The 21384-nt window shown below is 36.7% G+C and overlaps 1 protein-coding gene across 1 annotated transcript in view; it reads right to left on the minus strand.

Moving 5' to 3' along the window:
- Positions 1 to 438: 438 nt before the first annotated feature.
- The window catches only part of ZNF804B (zinc finger protein 804B), a 477650-nt gene continuing 456704 nt past the window's right edge, over positions 439 to 21384 (minus strand). Inside the window, exons 3-4 of the mRNA XM_024755078.1 lie at positions 10096 to 10226; positions 439 to 4099 (exon numbers count right to left, since the gene is read on the minus strand). Of these exons, the coding sequence (XP_024610846.1) occupies positions 439 to 4099; positions 10096 to 10226 (3792 nt within the window). The remainder of the gene's footprint in view (positions 4100 to 10095; positions 10227 to 21384) is intronic.

The following is a 21384-nucleotide window of genomic DNA, read 5'->3' on the forward strand; positions in this document are numbered from 1 at the left end:
CTTTCACTGACCTTTTATTATTACCTGATAAATAAAACCAAATATGCATTCATTCATTCACTTGTTCACTCGTTCAACGAACACCTAGAAGATAGAGTATTATGTTTCATTTAATTTTCTTTGTAATATTAATGATCTGCCTAACTTTTTTCTATTTTTTATAACATTGAGAACTCATTCAAAAATATCTTTAACACGTTTCCCTCTACCTTTCCATCAAACTACTTTAAATTTGTCCAATTATTTTTGCAAATTAAAAGAAATCCTTAAAATGCTTGTATTTCAACATTGGCAATTCAGTTCATATTTCTATATTGGTCACATTTTGCATTGGTACCACTATTTTAAATCTTATAATAATCAGACCACTTTAAATACATAATTTTGTAGGTAGTGACAATTTGTTTTATTTATCCAGAAGAGGGGCTTTAACACCTGTTAGTTCAAGTGAGCTGACACATTTAAGGCCTCTTTCACTCCATTTAATGGTTGCATCTGACTGGAGCAAGAATGATGGCAAAGATCTTGACCTTGAAATAGTGGTTGAATTAAAGGATTCAAGTGGATGATAGAAGTTGTGGCCGGGTTGAAGTGAGGGCCAAACAATGTGGGGATAAATGCTGCAGGGGGCAGGGGCTGAAGTGTTATGTGAGATGGGTGGCAGGGAGCAGCAGTGACCAAGTGCAGGGGATGACCCGCTAAGAAAGTGGGGTGTGCAGGGATGATGGTTGGAGTCAGAGTTGAAAATGTGAATGGATTAAAATGTGGCTGGGAAAGAGGATGCAGATGAGCTATAGGGAGGTGACTGCTATGGGCATTTATGGAAGCCGAAACAAAATGCTGCAGGAACGTGTGGTGGATGGTGGTGAGAGAAGCCTGCTGGTGACCTGGAACTGTCTGTATAGCAGAGGCTGGAGAGAAGGCAGTGGGCCCTGCAGCAGGCACAACTCGAAGATGCTTTGATAGGAGCTGTTTCTGCATATGCTGCTGGGCTTGTAGCTGTAGGAGCTTATATTTATCTATTTCATCAGGTGAAAATGTTATGGGCTGTTGAATTAATGGGGGAGAGAGAGATTTATGACACACTTCTAAGTCATCTGCTACTTTGTCATGCTTCTGCATAGTTCTGTCATAGTAAGAGTTTATATTCCCCTCTACCTGATTCATATGCATGCTTACATCCTGTAAGTCTAGATTTATTTGGTCCTCTTTGGTCTCTGTTGAATCAGTAACACCAGTATATCTATTAGATGAGAAAGCACCAGGGAAATCTTTTGGTACTGGGTCACAGCTTTGAATAAAAGGTTGGACTTCACTAATTAATGACTCTGATTGTTCTTTTGTTGTTGGAAACTTTTTCATGTTTGGTGACTGAGACTCTGCTACTACGTGAATTATACCTTTAGAAAGATGATCATCACAATCAGTGTCTACTAAAACAGTAAAATCATTTGTCTGGGAATTTTTGACTTTGTCTTTGTCAATAGTTCTTTGCATTGCACTACCTTTATCCTTTCTTCTTCTACTTGTGTTCTGTATCTTTTCAGACAAAGGCAATGCATGTCTGTTACAGCCTGGTGGTGTAAATTGCACTGTGCATTGGATTTGTGAAGGAGCCTCTGATTCATTTTTACAGCTGTTTGAAGAGACCTCAAAATGAGTTGATTGTTCCTGACATTTCTTGGCTTGTACTCTTTCTAAAAGACCTTTGGCTGTCAGGGGAGTCCTCTCTCCTTCTACAGTGTTCAACTCTGTGGTTTCTGAAGGGCTGCTTGAACAGTTCTTTAGAAGACAGCTGATATTCCCAGAGTTACATTGCATGGGTTTTACTTTTCCCAGATCACAAATATGAGGGCTGTCCAAAGACGGTTGACTTCTTTCACTTTTATTTAAGTAATACATTTTCTCTCTTGAGTAAGAGCCCAATCTGCTGTGCTGAGGTCCCTGGCAATTAGGTGGATTTTCACTGTTTCCAGCACAAGAAAACCGTGAGCTAGAATCACAACGGGTGATTCTCTTGGATTTTGACCCTGAAAATTGTTGATTTTTGCCCAGTTTATATTTTCCTCTGCGGCGACCATAACCATGTTTTGAATATTTTTCATTTTTAACTGATTCCCACAACTTGCAGCCCCTGTCACTCCGGGTTTCAGACCGTGAGCAGTCACTCTTTGCTAGCTCATCAGATAAGAAGAGACAGCTGTGCTTTCGGCGTTTCCGTTTGTGCCTTTCGACTGAGTTGTGTTCTCTTTTACAAAAGTAGAGCAAGTTACCTCTACCATGACTACTGGACCTATGCTTTGAACAAGTACTTCTCAAGCTGGATGTACTGCCAGGGGATGTGTCTGAAGGGCTAGAACATGTATTCACAGACACCTTTGGAGAACTTCTCTTGTAACTTGCTTTTCCACATCCAGAAACCCTGCTGGTCATACTGATGTGGTTACTATTCAAAATTACACTGAAGTCCTTTCCATGGTCACTGTGGCCCCTTACTGTGTAAGGACTAGAATTCCAGGTGAATTTATTCCCATCTTCAAAATCCAAATGAGGATCACAGGAAATCGGTTTATGTTTTTTAGTCCTAGAGATATAAGGAGAAAAAGATAGGCCCTCATTTGCATCATTTAGAATTGCCCTTTGGCAGCTTTGCCAATGGGCCCTTGAAGGTTCCTTAAGTTCATTATCACTATTATTATTCTTTCTTACACAATTCTTTAGCGAGATATCACGGTAAGCAGGCACTTCAGGATTTTTCATTTCCAAATCACTTGCACTAAAATTATGTTCACTCGCGCTGGGCTTAGAATTGTTGTAGCCCAAATTACATTTTCTCTGGAAATTTTCCCAATCTGGATTAGCTAACATCATCTTTGGTTTCAGAGACGGATTATCTTCTTGGATCAGTTTTTGTTGGTCTTTAATTAAACCTGAGACTTGGTTTTCCATCGTAGTCTTCATTTCTGAGGGCTCTTTCAGCAATTCTGTTTTTAAGTCCTCTGGATAATGGCCATCCTTTGTGTTTCGAGAAAGCTTAAAATCAAAATATAATGGGTTGCAGCCATAAGAGATACAGGGCTCTGTTTTTGTAAAGAGAAGCAGTTCTGTAGGCCACTGGAGAGTGGTATGGCCATCCTTGCTTTGTACGTGGAGATAAGGCAGTTGTTTGGACTTCACATCACGGGGATATGCCTCTCTCACAAGACCTTGTACATTTCTGCTAACTCTTTCTATTTTATCTAATGACTTTTCTTTCTTCTCCTTTCTGGAGTTGGGATTCAGATGAACTGTACTGCTTTGTTCACTTGGCTCTATTGATGGAAGCTCATCCAAACATTCAAATATCCTGGCATCGCTGTGCTTATAAATGTTTGGTGGGCTGGAGGAAACATTTGCTTGGCACGAGTGATCATTGAGGTTTTCTGAAGTGTTCCTCACTGTATTTCTAGTTTCCTTTGCTCTGCTGGAAGGAGTAAAATCCACATCTGAAAGATGAATGTTAGATTTACTGAACGAAGCATGAATGCCAATCGAATCTTCTAGTGTTTCATCAACAGAGTCATTTTTGTCTTGCAAAATTTCAGAACTTACGGAGAAGGGATTGTGTAAAATACTTTCCAGATGGCTTGATAAGATGTTTCTATCTTTTTCCTTAGTGAGGTGTGTATCTTCATTTGCAAACCTGCAGCGCATGCATTTCTCTGTGGTTTGTTTTGTTTTATAGACGGGTGACTTGTTACAGTCGTGGGTTTCTTCTGTGTTCTCACTGAAAACTGATGCTGAAGATTCTAATTTTAGATGCACTTTTTTGGAAAAAGAAAATGACACTCCTGTCCTGTGATTTGCATTGCTAAGATTTGAGGGTGTTTGTGGTACCTGATTTCCAAACAAACATCTGTCCGTTTGTAACTGGTGTTGATTTGGTGTGGTGGACTGCTGTTTATCAGAAATGCTTCTGGAGAGATTCTTTCCTTTAAGGAGAAGAGCACTCTTCATGCACGATACCTTTCTGCCACTCTTAACTGGGAAAATTCCTTGCTGGAGTTGCTTTTCTATAGCTACCCTGGGGGCTTTGTATGCTGGTCCATTTCCAGAAACACTGTAAATAGAATAAATATTTAAATGATTAAGACATCAGATTTGAAATCTTACCTATATGTGAACATTTTATAGTGTTTGATGATGGGTTCTGATACTATTTATTAACTATGTCTATTGTAATGTAACAATTTCACTATGCTTATATAACTCAGTATATCTATGTTTTATAGTGGCTATTTCTAAAATGCATCTCAAGTGGATTCTTTTGAAATTAGCAAAAAGCAATAGCAGGTGAATATCTTATGCGAGTGCTGCAAAAGAAAATAAAGTATCGCATTTACATCACATTATGTCCTCCAGAACCTACTAATTCTTTGGAATACAGATTTAACATTATTTTGCAGAGTTCTCCAATCAGTGCCTTCACCTAAATAGGAAATAAAATGGAATTAAAAGTCACTTCCCAAGCATAAACTTATCTCTTTTATTTGCTTTTTTGTTTAAAGTTCTAGCATTCTATAATTTTTGTTTCCTCAATCTTAAAATTCTTTCGTGTTTGTTTTCTTTTGAAACAGGATGCTTAGTTCTTTATTTATGATTTGTCATTAATTTGATCAATTATAAGAAAGTAATACTCATTTACATGCCATCTCAATATCTTCAATTAGTCTGAAATCCTTTTTTTAGCTTCTTACTCACCAAAATATTTTTCTTCTATCTTTTTTTGCATATATGTTTTATCTTTTAACAGATCTTTAAAGATTATTCATTCTATTGAGCTTAACTAGTAATTCAGTCAGAAAACTGGAAAGAGCCATACATACAAGAGATGAAACTCTTCAGATTAAAATTGCCTCTAATGTTCTATCTATGAAACCCCTATGACAAAACAAATCTTATTGGAGGGAAAGCAATACAAATCACATCATTTTGAGTTGGCTTTCTTTTCCTTTTTCTTGCTTTGAGCTGGTTTGCTTTGAGCTGCTTTGCTTGTTTGCTTTGAGTTGGCTTTCTTTTCCTTTTTTTCATATTCTTGGATGTGTTTTGTCGGCCTTTTTCTATTTTCAAATTTTACTTCATTTTTATGCAGTCATTTATTGCTTGAGTAAACAGTACTAAAACAACTGATATCTTTTCCATATGTAGCTTAAATTTTAACGGGGAGGAGTCCTTTCCTAGCCCTCCATCTGAGAAATTCTTATTGCCTTTACTTAACTATTCAGCCAACTGTCATAGAACTCTGGTGTCATATTCCTTTTGTCCCCCAAATTTCATGTACATTGCTTCACTGTCTTTATATGTTTACTATTACAGAGACATATTTAATTAGCCTCCTTTCATTCGTATTGAAACAGATCTGCTCATGTATTTATATGGTTTTGTAAATTTTCCTTTTTATTTATATATAATGTATTTTGTTATATTTATTACATACAACAAATTTTGTGTGTGTATATATATATATACACACATACATAAGTGTTATATATATATATAACACTACCAGGCCATATTTACAAATTGATCTCTTTTGGTTAATTTTTGCCAGTATTTCTGGGCACTTCCAATTCAACTTTCTTCAGCTCAGATACATTTTCTTCTCTGACGTCTCTGATTATTTCTTCTTCCCTGTCCTAGTTTCTTATCCTAGAATTTATAAGTTAAATTTATTTGCTCTCATGAATATATCTTTCAGTCTTACTACTTATATTAGTACTCTAGTACTTTTAGTCTTTTGTTCTGGTTCAGAAAAAAAATTTTGTTTTTAATTTCTATTCTATGGATTCAATATTTTACAGTGACCAATATGTTGTTTACTACACCCATACAAATTTTAATTTACAAACAATAATTTTAGCCACCAGTCCTTAATGATTTCAGATTGCCCTCTCTCCATGAACTAATAATGTCTGTAGCTTTAGAGCTGTAGTGTTCCTTTGAATCTTGTGGAAAACTAATTTCAGAAAAAATTTTAAAGTGTCTGCTCCTTACAGTAACTATTTCATAATGAAAGCTTTTCTCTTATTCATCACATTAATCTTCTTTTTTGAATCATGTTTTACATTCTTTAGAGAGGGTGTTTAGGCATATTTAATATGAGAAATGGAAATACTCTAAGATGGTATACAAATTACTGGATATTTCTTTCAAACATAAAGAGAAATAGGAAGAATAGAGGTTTACTATAGTTATTGGTCTTTTGAAAAGGTGCCTGTAGCCTGTGGATAGAAGGATGAGGTTTAGAAATACCTGCAGCACTGAATTTTGCCTCAGTGCCAAAAAGATTCTTTTCCATATTTTCCATTATTTTGGAATAAGTAGGGGTAATACATCTGCATTAAGTTACCTTCTCTAGCAACTTCAATCTGATATTATCTGTGCTACACTTAGCAAAAATTATTTCAAAAGTCTGGTGTATGTATATCATCACTCTACCCCTTCTGATTCCATTATGATGCAGATATTTGACTATTTTTATATTCCATTTTTTCCTTAATAATATAATATTTTTGCTTATTATTCTGGCAGAGTTTTGTGCATTTTCTTGCTTTGATTTATGTTAGTCTAAACATTCTTTCCTGTATTGCTGTTTCCTTTTACCATTTATCTTTCTAATATGTGTAAGCTTCTTCCTTTTATATTCTTTCAAATATTTTTAAACCTCTTTGCTCTTATTGTTTTTGTATTACATTTTGCTCTCCTTGTCCTTATTCTTGTTCTCACTTTACAGTTCAATATACACTTATGATTATATTTTGTCACAAGTTTAACATTTTATCCTCATTATTAATATTTTATACCTCTTATTTTTATGCTTTAAACTTTTATCTCATTGCTTTGAAAACTTTAATTTCCCTATCGTAATTTTTTTTTTTTTTTTTTTGGCCACACTGCAAGGCCTGGGGGATCTTAGCTCCCTGACCAGGAATCAAACCCGAGCCCCCTGCATCAGAAGTGAAAAGTCTTAACCACTGGACCTCCAAGGAAGGCCCTACCCCTATTTTAAATCTAATTTACTTTTATTATTTTTTAAAATCCTAGTTTTCTCTCTTTGTGGTATTTAAAATTCTATTATTTTAATTCAAGTTTATGCCTTATGACATAGTTAAAGGTTTAATCTTTATAGTCATACCCTCATTTATGATTTCACTGTCTCCTCTAGAACACTTAGTTTATTTCTGTATTTTTTACATAATTATTTATAATTTTAAAATGACATTAGTTAGCCCTTTAGTTCTTATTAATGGATTGCCCACTCTGACAGTTCCCCCCAACTTCTAGTTCTTGGTAACTCAGCATATGCACAATTTAATTATTTCCTGTTCAAGAAGTACATTTTCCAAACAGGAAACAAAGCACATCAAAATAACATGATTTCCTTAAGTGATGTAATTTCCTAATGTCCCACATTATCCAGCTCTTATGTAAAGACCTTTATATTCTCAGAATCAATGGTTCCACAGTTTTTAAAATTTGAAAAAATGTCCATATCAAGATGCACTATACGTAGACTTACACATAGTAGAAGTTTGCAAACAGAGTGAATCTCTCCCCTCCCCCAATAAAAGAACTAGTTTTGCTGAGGAACCATGTTGGGTTGATCTACCCAAGAGCTGACCAAGGTTGACTGCCCTTTTCAAGATCCATTAACAGTTTTCTGCCATCATTTTTTTCATCAGTCTGATTCAAATATTCTTACTACCAGTAAATTCACCTCTCTTCTCCACAGGGCCATGGAAGAACCTTCTTGTTATCTGTAGCATCTTACTCAGAAGCCCTCTTTATGAGAATAAAGGACAAAGGTTTTCCAGGGGAGAAGTAACCCAGGTGATTTTTTTTTTCACTTGTCAATTCAGCTGCCAAAATGAAAATATTTAATAATGCTATTAAGTGACTTCCCTTAGGCCATGAGGCTACTTAATCAGAGAGAACAATTGCCTGGAGTGCAGATGGAAGGTAATAGAAAAAGAATGAAGTAATTTGCCTAGCTCCAAGTTATGTATCTGGAAAGCTGAACACCCATCATTTCCCTAACAATATGATCAGATTGGGACTTAGAGAGCCCACCTACTCTATAGAGGATATGGCTAGGTTTGTGTCTGTTTAATTGATAAGATTTTAAAAGAGCAGCTCAACCCCAGTAGAGTATATCTTTTAATTTCTTTTACTTTGGAAGACACTTCATGGGTAGATCTACAAACTTAGAACTTCTAAATGAAAGCATCATCACCATCACTATCATCATCATTAAGGCTCCTCTGATCCTTTGTCTATTTCTCCCAAAAGAAAATACAGAATCAGTAAGGAGAAATGTCAAAGTGTGACAACTTGCGTAGTAACAGATGAACCAAAATTACATTAAGGCTACTCAGATTTTTTGTTGTGTGGCCTTAAAGATCCTATCTAAAGTGTGTATCTCTATAGCAAGGCTTGTCTTATTTTTTCAGTTTTTTTTGTACCTCATAATTAATCACCCGGGAATTAACTATCTTCCCTCAATTTTCTCCTGCATGCCACCTAATAACCATTAGACTTTTCCTTCTAAGTCCTGTTTTGACAAGGGCTGTCTGATATCTTATTGACAATGTGTTTGAATAACATATTTTAAGATCTTCATTGTGTTGGCAAGTAAAAAGTTCAGTACCAGATATGTGTCCTGTTTCTATGATCATATGCTCCCTAAGAGCATGCATTTTTGTATTAACCTCACCTCTGGACACATGGTCTTCCAACCTTTATTTTTTCTTTATAGCAAATTTCTCATTTATTTTTAATATGATTATATTTTCTTGTATTTTTATAGGTAAATTAAATTACTCTAAGACAGTGGTGCAAATACATGAATATTTGAAGGCTGAATACTGTGTCTTTACTCACAATTGATCCTAAAAAATAAATATTTTCTTAAAAGTAAATATGAGGTCTAATATTTTATGCTAATATAATTGAGTTGTTCACTCCCAAGCTTATTGTATATCGTTTTTCTTTTTCTTTTTTTATAAATTTATTTATTTACTTTTGGCTACTTTGGGCCTTTGTTGCTGCACGTGGGCTTTCTCTAGTTGCGGCGAGCAGGGACTACTCTTCGTTGTGGTGTGTGGGCTTCTCATTGCGGTGGCTTCTCTTGTTGCACAGCATGGGCTCTAGGCAAATGGGCTTCAGTAGTTGTGGCACGCAGGCTCTGTAGTTGTGGCTCACGGGCTTAGTTATTCTGCAGCATGTGGGATCTCCCTGAACCAGGGCTCGAATCCGTGTCCCCTGCACTGGCAGGCGGATTCTTAACCACTGCACCACCAGGGAAGTCCTGTATATTGTTTTTCATTTAAACAATAGGAGTTTAAATTCTGGCACAGAGCTATAAGTGTTACAATTCACCAGAATGCTGTCAACTACATTAATTAGCTACATTAGTGTTCTACACTATGATTCATATGAACACAAATCACAATTTGCAAATGTAATTGAGTTCCAGGTAACAATCTCCTCACTTCAAAACGTTCAGCAGTTCTAAGCTCATGTAAAACTTCTATTTTTCAGCTACAAGAATGTATTAGTATAATGCTTGTTATAATTGTCAACTTAAACGGCACTGTGTGGTAGATTTAACTGCATTAATTACATCTTGTTTGTCATCCAGACAATGATAGTACCATTTATTCTAGTTTCAGGTGTGTGCAGAAGATTTAGTTCCTCCCCAAAAAGATGCATTGCTATTTATGGTTTTCAAAATTAATATTACAAAACTCAAAATAATTAGAAAGAGATATATAGATCCATATAAATCACCTGGATAGAATAAATGCTAGTATATTAGAATCATTCTTGGATCATTTCATTAAAGAACACATTAACCATACTGGGAAAGAAAAAACCCAGATGTCAAAGTCATTAATTTATAGACTTTTAATTATTAGGAACATTTGCCTTCAGATATATCTGTTGATTAATTATAATTTGTTTACATTGCTATATTGAACCAAGTAAATTTATCACTGAAATTTCCCCAGAAGTTGAAGAGAGTTTTGAACCATCTTAGGCACCTTTAATTCTTACCATTCAGACTGTTGCCTTAACTCAGCCAGCTGATGAAGTCGCTTAAGTGCTTTTTCTTGTTTCTTTTCATCTTTCCATGACTTGGAAGCTACATTTCTAGCAAATTCACGTTGCTTTAATTCTTTCAGTCTCTGTGGACAAAAGAAGACAAACAGAAAGGACACTATGAATAAGTAATATATCTTTTTCCAACCAAAAACTTCCTTTTTAAACTTTGTCCTGGGTACAAAGGTGAATTTTTGGATAGGGAGAGTAAAAGCAACTTCTCCATCAATTCTATTCTCTGCTCCAAGATAAATTTAGTTGTCAACTGGATTATTTATCAAAGCTTGTCACAGTCACTGCAGAAATGTGCTGCAAAGTTGGACCCCAGTCCTGACAAGGACCACCGTGGGTATGTATTTGCAATCATCTCTGTGCCTGTGAAAACATAAATGGGGAAAATATGCAATATATAAATGTGTATAAAGGGAGAGGAAGTTATGGGATGCACTTTCCTCCATGCACTGTCTCCAGCCCTCTCACTTATAAAACATATTTACTCTCATTCCTGAAAATTGGTGTGATTAAATACACTGGGTGAAATGAGCTTGTTTCAGTAAAGAACATCTGTTATTGTGAAAAGATTTAGTTCAAAGTTCTAAATGCAATTCTTAACTCATTTTTTTTCTGGTGGAGATATTTATCCAATTCAAATTTCTGTATTGTATCCAGAAGGAAAAAAATGGGTCAGGGATTTAAACTCAGGATAGAGGCTGGGCCTTGCTTGATTTAAATTTAATTACTACTTCTTTTAATTAATCTTTTCTGTAAAACAATTGGCTTACATGAAGATTGGATGTTACTCATTACCTGTTCAGATTTCTACTTCAGAATCTGTCATTAAGCTCACCTAATGATATTGAACAAATTGAGAAACAGTCACAATCAAATGAGCATCTTGAAGTTTGGGTCTTAATCCTGATTTAAGAGTATGTTTGAAGATTAGCCTTTCTTAACCCATATAAAGTGACTTTAAACTACCTGAGATCTGTGTCCGTTTAATCTGCTTTTATTTCCCAAATCAAGTATAAAAACATGTTTTCCAGGAATGACAAAAACTACATAGCTATCAAGTGAGATAATAACTTTGTAGTAGACTATCCCCTCCCCCCCCCATAGAACAAGTGCCAAGACCTTTACAATCATTAGATTCCTTCTTGAAAGGGAACATACTCAGGGGAGACGATAGCCAAATAACTGCTTCCAGGCTAAGTATTTAAGGAAGGAGGTAGAGTATTCTTTCAAAGAGAGAATATTCTGAGCACAAAGAACAAGTGTTTCACAGAACTAGAAACAGCCACAGGGAGAAGAGTAGTGTCAACCTGAACTCAGTTTTTGACAAAAGCTTCAGAGCCTTTTAAAAACCAGAAGTTTTCAAAAAATAAAATTATGGCCCATGGTTATCAGAAAAAAAAAAAGGATCAACAATTCTCTAGAGCTGATAACAGCACAGGGTCTAAAACTTAAAGGATAGCCTTGGTCAGAAGACAGAAAGGCTTATAAAAATTTGCATTTCTACTACCCTTCTACTCACACTTCCTCAGACCCCATTGCACAATCATCTAGTTCTTGGGGTTAAGGCTTATCTTATGAGTAAAGACCTTTTGGAAATCATGCAACATAATTTAGGAGCCCACAGAGAATGTAGTTCAACTGCATCAAAGAAAGACCATGGTTACTTTGGTAAAGAGGAGAGGGATTTTTTTTTTTTAACTCTCAGTTACTTTTGAACATAAAATACTCTACAATATATTTATTTAATATTTGATATTACTGGTATATAAAACCTGAACCACCTAGGAGAGGAAGCTGATTCATTTACTCACAATATCTGATACTTGAATCTCATTATTGGAATCCTGTTTGAAACTTCCAGGTATACCTGTTTCTTTCATTAGCCTTTCAGATTCCAATACTGTACTCCTATATCTGAGTTACAGAAATGATTGAGAATTTGGTCTCATTCATCCAACAGCAAATACTGTTAACTCCTACTAGGTACTAGGGATATAGAAATGTACAAATCAACTATTTTTCCCTCAAGGGAGACAGACAAATGAACAGATACTTTTATAAGATAGTATTGAGTTTCTTAACAGGAGTGGACACAAGATGCTTTGGAAGCACACAGGAAAAGTTAAGATAGATTGGGGGGTGGGATGGAGCATTGCTGTGTTGAGGAAGTCAGCAAAGTTAAAATACTTTTAAGGAACACAGAAAACTGGAAGAAGACCTCTAGCCACAGTCTTGGCTTGGCCCATGCCGAGTGCTCAAGACCATGCAGAGGAATCCCCCCAGAGATCTGCAGAGGGAGCCCTTCAAAATTTCACCATACTGATCAGCAGTGCATGTGTGTGAGGCAAATATTCCAGGCCAAGAAAAGAACCACCTGCAATAACTAAAGGAAACAATGCCTAGCATTCATATAGAACCAGGAATAGTGCCTGTTCTTACCAACAAAATTAGAAAAGCTCTTGGGACATTGAGTAGAGAATTCAGGGAGTCTTGCTTCACTAGAGAATAATTAGCCATAGATTAAACACTATTTTACATTTGCCTAACAAATGATTTTCATCATTTTATCAAGAAGTAAACGTATAAATCTGATTCCAAGTAACATAACTGCATTTCAGAACCAAATCCAAGAATATTTAAAAAATACAAAAATTCACAAGCAAGGGAAAATTAATGACATCCAACACACAATCAAAGATTTTTAGACATGCAAAGAAGTGCCAAAACACAGCCAAAAATAAGGAAGTCAACCAACTAAAACCAATACAGAACTGACACAGATGATAGAATTGGCAGAACACTGCATTAAGACAGTTATAACTGTATACCATATATTCAAAAAGTAGAAAAGACACAGTGGACAATTGCGTGATTGGAGTCTCTGAAGAAAGGGGAGGGAATATTTGCAAATATAATGGGTGAAAATATTCCAAATTTTCTGGAAACTCTAAATCCACAGATTCCCACCCCCACCTCCCAAAACCTCAAGCGCAAGTAACATGAAGACAACTACACCAAGGCTCAACATAATCAAAATTTTCAAAACCAGGAAAAAAATGAAAAATTTTAAAAGCATCCAGAGAGAAAAGATATATTTCTGTACAGAAGAATGAATACTAGGATGGCAGAAGAATTCTCACTGGAAAAAGGCAATTGAGAATACAATGGAGCAACAACTTGAAATTTCTGAAAGAAAAGTTAAAACTATTCAAAATAAAATTCTATACGCAGTGAAAATATCCTTTTTTAAAAAAGGTGAAATAGAGATGATTTCAAACATTAAAAGCTGAAAGGATTTAACAGCAGCACACCCACATGATAAGAAATAAAGAGTATCACTGAAGAAAAGGAAAATACTAACAGGTAGATATATGTGTCCACAAAAAAGAATGAACACCAGAAATAGTAACTATAATGATGAATAAGACATATTCTTTATTATTTGAACGTATCTGGACTATTTAACAAAAAGACAATAGCTATGTATTTTGGTGTTTATAAAAAATTTATAAATAAAATATTTGACAATGATAGCTTGAAGCCCAAGAGAGGAGAAATGACATATAATATTGATAGGTCTTATTCTATGCATGAAATAATATAGTAACAATTGAAGGCAGACTGTGATAAGTTAAAGAAATACACTATATAACCTACAGCAACCATTTAAATAACAAAACAATGTGTTTCAGCCAATAGGACACCAAAGAAGATAAAAGAAAATAATTAAATTTACTCAATCCGAAAGAAAGCATAAAAAAGTAAAAAGGAAATTAAAATAGATGGGACAATTATAAAACAAATAGCAATATCACAAAATCTAAATATATCACTAACCAAATTAAATGTAAATGGTCTAAACACTGGAATTAAGAGGTACAGAATGAGAGTTTCAATTAAAAAAAAGCAAGATCAACTATACATTGGCTATAAAAACAAACTTCAAAATAAAGACAAGATGAGTTAAAAGAAAAAAATGTAAAGAAATATATCATGTCAACACTAGTCAAAAAAAGATGGAGGGGAGGACCCTCAAGATGGCGGAGGAGTAAGACATAGAGATCACCTTCCTCCCCACAAATACATCAAAAATACATCTACATGTGGAACAACTCCTACGAAACACCTACTGAACGCTGGCAGAAGACCTCAGACTTCCTAAAAGGCAAGAAACTCCCCACATACCTAGGTAGAGTAAAAGAAAAAAGAAAAAACAGAGACAAAAGAATAGGGATGGGACCTGCACCTCTCAGAGGGAGCTGTGAAGGAGGCAAACTTTCTTTGGCAGAGATGGGGGTGGGCAGGGGAGAAGCTTCAGAGCCACAGAGGAGAGCACAGCAACAGGGGTGCAGAGGGCAAAGCAGAGAGATTCCTGCACAGAAGATCGCTGTTGACCAGCACCCACCAGCCTGAGAGGCTTGTCTGCTCACCCACTGAGGTGAGTGGGGGCTGGGAACTAAGGTTCGGAATCCAGAGGTCAGATCCCAGGGAGAGGACTGGGGTTGGCTGCGTGAACACGGCCTGAAGGGGGGTAGTGAACCAAAGCTAGGTGGAACGGAGACCACGAAAAAGTCTGGAACTGCCTAAGAGACAAGAGACCATTGTTTCTGCGTGTGCGAGGAAAGGGGATTCAGAGCACCGCCTAAATGAGCTCCAGAGATGGGCGTAAGCCACGGCTATCAGCGCGGACAGCAGAGATGGGCATGAAATGCTAAGGCTGCTGCTGCAGCCACCAAGAAGCCTGTGTGCAAGCACAGGTCACTATCCACACCTCCCCTTCTGGGAGCCTGTGCAGCCCACCACTGCCAGGGGCCCGTGACCCAGGGACAACTTCCCTAGGAGAACACACACGTGCCTCAGGCTGTTGCAATGTCACGCAGGCCTCTGCCGCTGCAGGCTCGCCTTGCAGGCCATACCCCTCCCTCCCCCTGACCTGAGTGAGCCAGAGCCCCCTAATCAGCCACTTCTTTAACACCCTCCTGTCTGGGTGAAGAACAGATGCAACAGGGGGACCTATATGCAGAGGCAGGGCCAAATCCAAAGCTGAACACTGGGAGCTGTGCAAACAAAGAAGAGAAAAAGAAATCTCTCCAAGCAGCCTCAGGAGCAGCGGATTAAAGCTCCACAATCAACTTGATGTACGCTGCATCTGTGGAATACCTGAATAGACGACGAATCATCCCAAAATTGAGGTGGTGGACTTAGGAAGCAACTGTAGACTTGGGGTTTGCTTTCTGCATCTAATCTCTTTTTGGTTTTATTTTTATCTTACTTTAGTACTTAGAACTTATCATCATTGGTGGATTTATTTATTGATTCGGTTGCTCTCTTTCTTTTTTATAATATATATATAACTTTTTCTTTTTCCCTTTTTGTGAGTGTGTGTATGTGTATGCTTATCTGTGTGATTTTGTGCATATAGGTTGCTTTTACCATTTGTCCTAGGGTTCTGTCTGTCCGTTTTTGTTTTTTTCTTCTTTTTTTACTATACATTTTAGTGCTTGTTACCCTTGGTGGTTTTCTTTATTGGTTTGGTAACTCTTTTCTTTCTTTCTTATTTCTTTATTACTTTTTTAGATTTAATAATTTTTTTTATTTTAATAACTTTAAATATTTTATTTTTTTCTTTCTTTCTATTTTTACCCCCCTTTTCTTCTGAGCTGTGTGAATGACAGGGTCTTTGTGCTCTGGCCGGGTGTGAGGCACGAGCATCTTAGGTGGGACAGCCGAGCTCAGGACACTGGACCACCAGAGACCTCCCAGCTACATGGAATATCAATCAGTGAGAGTGCTCCCAGTGATCGTCATCTCGATGCTAACACCCAGCTACACTCAATGACCAGCAAGCTCCAGTGCTGGACACCCCATGCCAAAAAACTAGAAAGACAGGAACACAACCCTACCCATTAGCAGAAAGGCTGCCTAAAATCAAAATAAGTTCACACACACGCCAAAGCACACCACCAGGCACAGTCCTCCCAACCAGAAAGACAAGGTCCAGACTCATCTACCAGAACACAGGTACCAGTCCGCTCCCCCAGGAAGCCTACACACCCACTGAACCAACCTTACGTACTGGGAGCAGACACGAAAAACAATGGGAACTGTGAACCTGCAGTCTGCATAAAGGAGACCCCAAACACAGTAAGTTATGCAAAATGAGAAGAGAGAAATACACAGCACATGAAGGAGCAAGGTAAAAACCCACCAGACCAAACAAATGAAGAGGAAACAGTCAGTCTACCTGAAAAATAATTCAGAGTAATGACAGTAAAGATGATCCAAAATCTTGGAAATAGAATGGAGAAAATACAAGAAACGTTTAACAAGGACCTAGAAGAACTAAAGAGCAAACAAACAATGATGAACAACAAAATAAATGAAATTAAAAATTATCTGGAAGGAAACAATAGCAGAATAACTGAGGCAGAAGAACGGATAAGTGACCTAGAAGATAAAATAGTGGAAATAACTACCACGGAGCAGAATAAAAAAAAAAGAAAGAAAAGAATTGAGGACAGGCTCAGATGTCTGGGACAACACTAAATGCACCAACATTTGAATTACAGGTGTCCCAAAAGAAGAAGAGAAAAAGAAAGGGACTGAGAAAATATTTGAAGAGACTATAGTTGAAAACTTCCCTAATATGGGAAAGGAAATAGTCAATTAAATCCAGGAAGCACAGAGAGTCCCATGCAGGATAAATCCAAGGAGAAACACACCAAGACACATATTAATCAAACTATCAAAAATTAAATACAAAGAAAAAATATTAAAAGCAGCAAGGGAAAAGCAAAAATAACATACAAGGGAATCCCCATAAGGTTAACAGCTGACCTTTCAGCAGAAACTCTGCAAGCCAGAAGGGACTGGCAGGACATATTTAAAGTGATAAAGGGAAAAAATTACAAACAAGATTACTCAACCCAGCAAGGATCTCATTCAGATTCCATGGAGAAAGTAAAATCTTTACATACAAGCAAAAGCTAAGAGAATTCAGCACCATCAAACCAACTTTACAACAAATGCTAAAGGAACTGCTATAGGCAAACAAAAAAACTCCAAAGTTAGCAGAAGGAAAGAAATCATAATGATCAGATCAGAAATAAAAGAAAAAGAAATAAAGGAAACAAGAACAAAGATCAATAAAACTAAACGCTGGTTCTTTGTGAAGATAAACAAAATTGATAAACCATTAGCCAGACTCATCAAGAAACAAAGGGAGAAGACTCATAATAATAGAACTGGAAATAAAAAAGGAGAAGTAACAACTGACACTGCAGAAATACAAAGGATCATGAGAGATTACTACAAGCAACTGTATGCCAATAACATCAACAATCTGGAAGAAATGAACAAATTCTAAGAAAAGCATAACCTTCTGAGACTGAACTAGGAAGAAACAGAAAATATAAACTGACCAATCACAATCACTGAAATTGAGACTGTGATTAAAAATCATCCGACAAACAAAAGCCCAGGACAAGATAGCTTCACAGGCGAATTCTATCATACATTTAAAGAAGAGTGAACACCTATCCTCAAACTCTTGCAAAACATAGCAGAGGGAGGAACACTCCCAAACTCATTCTATGAGGCCACCATCCCCCTGACACAAAAACCAGACAATGATGTCACAAGAAAAGAAAACTACAGGTCAATATCAATGATGAACTTAGATGCGAAAATTCTCACCAAAATACTAGCAAACAGAATCCAACAGTATATTAAAATGATCATACATTATGATCAAGTGGGGTTTATCCCAGGAATGCAAGGATTCTTCAATATATGCAAATCAATGAATGTGCTACACCATATTAAAATACTGAAGGAGAAAAACCATGATCGTCTCAATAGATGCAGAAAAAGCTTTCAACAAAATTCAACACCCACTTATGATAAACACCGTCCAGAAAGTGGGCATAGAGGGAACTTTCCTCAACCTAATAAAGGCCATATATGACAAACCCACAGCCAACACTGTTCTCAATGGTGAAACACTGAAACCATTTCTACTAAGATCAGGAACAAGACAAGGTTGCCAGTCTCACCACTATTATTCAACATAGTTTTGGAAGTTTTAACCACAGCAATCAGAGAAGAAAAAGAAATAAAAGGAATCCAAATTGGAAAGGAGGAAGTAAAACTGTTACTGTTTGCAGATGACACGATAGTACATATAGAGAATCCTAAAGATGCTACCAGAAAACTACTACAGTTAATCTATGAATTTGGTAAAGTAGCAGGATACAAAATTAATGCACAGAAATCTCTTGCATTCCTATACAGTAATGATGAAAAATCTGAAAGAGAAATTAAGGAAATACTCCAATTTACCACTGCAACAAAAAGAATAAAATATGTAGGAATAAACCTACCTAAGGAGACAAAAGACCTGTGTGCAGAAAACTGTAAGACACTGAAAAAAACAATTAGAGATGATACAAACAGATGAAGAGATATACCATGTTCTTGGGTTGGAAGAACCAACATTGTGAAAATGACTATACTATCCAAAGCAACCTACAGATTCAATATAATCCCTATCAAACTACCAATGGTGTTGTTCACAGAACTAGAACAAAAAATTTCACATTTGTATGTAAACACAAAAGATCCCGAAAAGCCAAATCAATCTTGAGAAAGAAAAACGGAGCTGGAGGAATCAGGCCCCTGGACTTCAGACTATACTACAAAGCTACAGTAATCAAGACAGTATGGTACTGGCACAAAAACAGAAATATAACCCCCAAAGATGGGGGGGCTCTATCTCTATGAAACAGAATAGATTTTAGAGCAAAGATATATTGCTAGGAATAAGAAAGTGTATTTCATCATACGATGAAGTAAATTAATCAGGTTAACAAATAAGCCTAAATGTTTATGCACCTAATAACATAGCTTCAAAATACACAAAGAAAAAATGGATAAAACTACAAGGAGAATAGTTAAATCCACAATTATTATAATAGGAGTTTTCAATGCCCCTCCACAAAACTACAACAAAATGTTAATTGCAAGTCCAATATTTCTGTAACAGGTTACTTCAAGGGGACCATGCCTGTTATAAAAGACCCTTCCAGGAGCTGATTTGTCTAATGAAACGAGGACTGTTTGATACTGGATGGTTAAAGAGGATTTCCAAGAATCCAGAGGTCAAATTTTGCCAGGAAGATCATTTAGTTCAGATTTTCCCAAGTTTCTATTTTTCTTCCCCTTTTCTGATAAAAATTCATTTATTTAAGCAATGGCACATTATAATTATCAGTAATATTACTCAATTTAAAGAACGAAAACATTTGGACAAAAACAAAAGTTTCTTGTGGGTATATAGTAGGTCAGCTCTTAATGAGATCAGATCCAGACAAGGAAAAACTGCTCCCTCACACATTTACAAAGAAATACAGAAGCTCAGTTATAAGTTGCATAGCTGTAGGAACTCAGAGTGAATGCGTTAGAGCAGGTGAGAGTTTGAAACTCACTGTGAGGGGAAGTAAGAAAGACAGAAAGTAGCACCTAACAATACAGGGACTAAAACAGTCTCTGGTTTCCAGAGGGGTTTGGATGGTAGCCAACACCCTGTAGGGGTTAAGGCAACGATTCTGAAATCAGACCTGCATTTGTATCTTGTCTATGTCACTCACTAGTGTAATAGGGAAGAACAAATTTGACTCCATATTGGATCCATTTCTTTTACTTATTTTTTTGGCCACACTGCAGCATATGGGATCTTAGTTCCCTGACCAGGGATTGATCCCCCGCCCACAGCAGTGAAAGCCCAAGTCTTAACCACTGGACCGCCAGGGAATTCCTCCCATTTCTTTTACTTTAACCTTTGTATTCTATTGTGTTTGCTACAAGTTAATCACTAAAGGGATGTTGCCTATAGCTTAAAATATCAAATGACCCATCTCCAGGAATCCTGCCTCCCATGCTTGAGCGGCAAGCTAAAATACCTTTGTTTAAACTCACAGCAAACATCCTGACCAGGCCCACTTGTGAATGGCTGCAGGAAAGAAGAAATTAACACATCCATTCCAGAGTCTGGCAGGAGCCAGGAGATATCTGCAACAACTTATCACCTTTTTAACTTTACCTCCTCACCTCCGGCCTCTTTGTTCTGTAAAAAACACTAGCACCCAAACCCGGGCAAGATCGTTCTTTGGGACTCTAGACCACTATCTTCTGGTCTGCTGGCTTTTCAGATAAAGTCACTATTCCTTGTCCCAACAATTCTCGATTTATTGACCTGTCATGGGGCGAGCAGTACAAGCTTGGATTCGGTAACACTAGCTCTGATACTTTAAGAAAGTTATTCAGTCTTCCCTAACTTCATTTACATTTGTAACTGGGCAAACTATCAGGATTTACCTCGTAGAGTTCTTGGGATTATTATTTGAGTTGGGAAAGGTAAAACACCTGATATACAGCACCTGCTATACAGCAAATGCTCAATGAATATGAGCTATTATCAATTTACAAGTAAGATTAACAGTTACATTTTATGGAACCGAACAAGGAACAGGATGAACAAGAAGCCCGTGATTTAACTGGTGATGGGGAGCCATTAAGAGCACTTGACTCATATTCTTATTGAAAACGGAATGTTTGATTAGTTTTCATCTGGACGGTTTTACAAGATCTGTGGGTGGAGCCTTCTCTAAAGGAAAGGACAGAAAAAGGAAGCATGTTGGGTATATTCCTCACCCTTGTCTTGAATAATTTATAATGGTTGATGGAAATATTTGTAATTTTGGGGAATCTAAGATCATATGTCACCACTGAAGAAAATAATAAATTTTGGATTAAAGCATGATTTGTTGTCAAACTTTTCTTTGATAAAGTTTATTTGAAGCTTGCTGTTGGGTATTAATATTATCCAAAACAGAACTCAATCAGGAAATAGGGTAAAAGACTAGACATCTAGTATTTTCTAGAGGGAAATAGGGACATCTAGTTCATGTCCTTGTATTTGTAAAAGGGATTTAAGGGAAATGGCAAAGCAGATGGTCTTTATCGTCCTGAATGCAGGGTACCTGACATGGTCTTTGCCCAGGTCAGAAGCAATGCAATAAAGGACTGTCGCAGAGGTCAAGGTAAAGAAGAAAAAGTAGTGCTCACGTATCTTCTGCAGCTTTCACAATGCTTTTTATTCTCTCTCAGCAACAAGCGAAATAAGGCTTATGGAAATATACTGGCTTAAATACATTTATGAAATATGTAGGACTT

Source organism: Neophocaena asiaeorientalis, unplaced genomic scaffold, assembly GCF_003031525.2.
Source record: "Neophocaena asiaeorientalis asiaeorientalis breed wild unplaced genomic scaffold, Neophocaena_asiaeorientalis_V1.1 scaffold36, whole genome shotgun sequence".
Taxonomy (NCBI): Eukaryota; Metazoa; Chordata; class Mammalia; order Artiodactyla; family Phocoenidae; genus Neophocaena; species Neophocaena asiaeorientalis.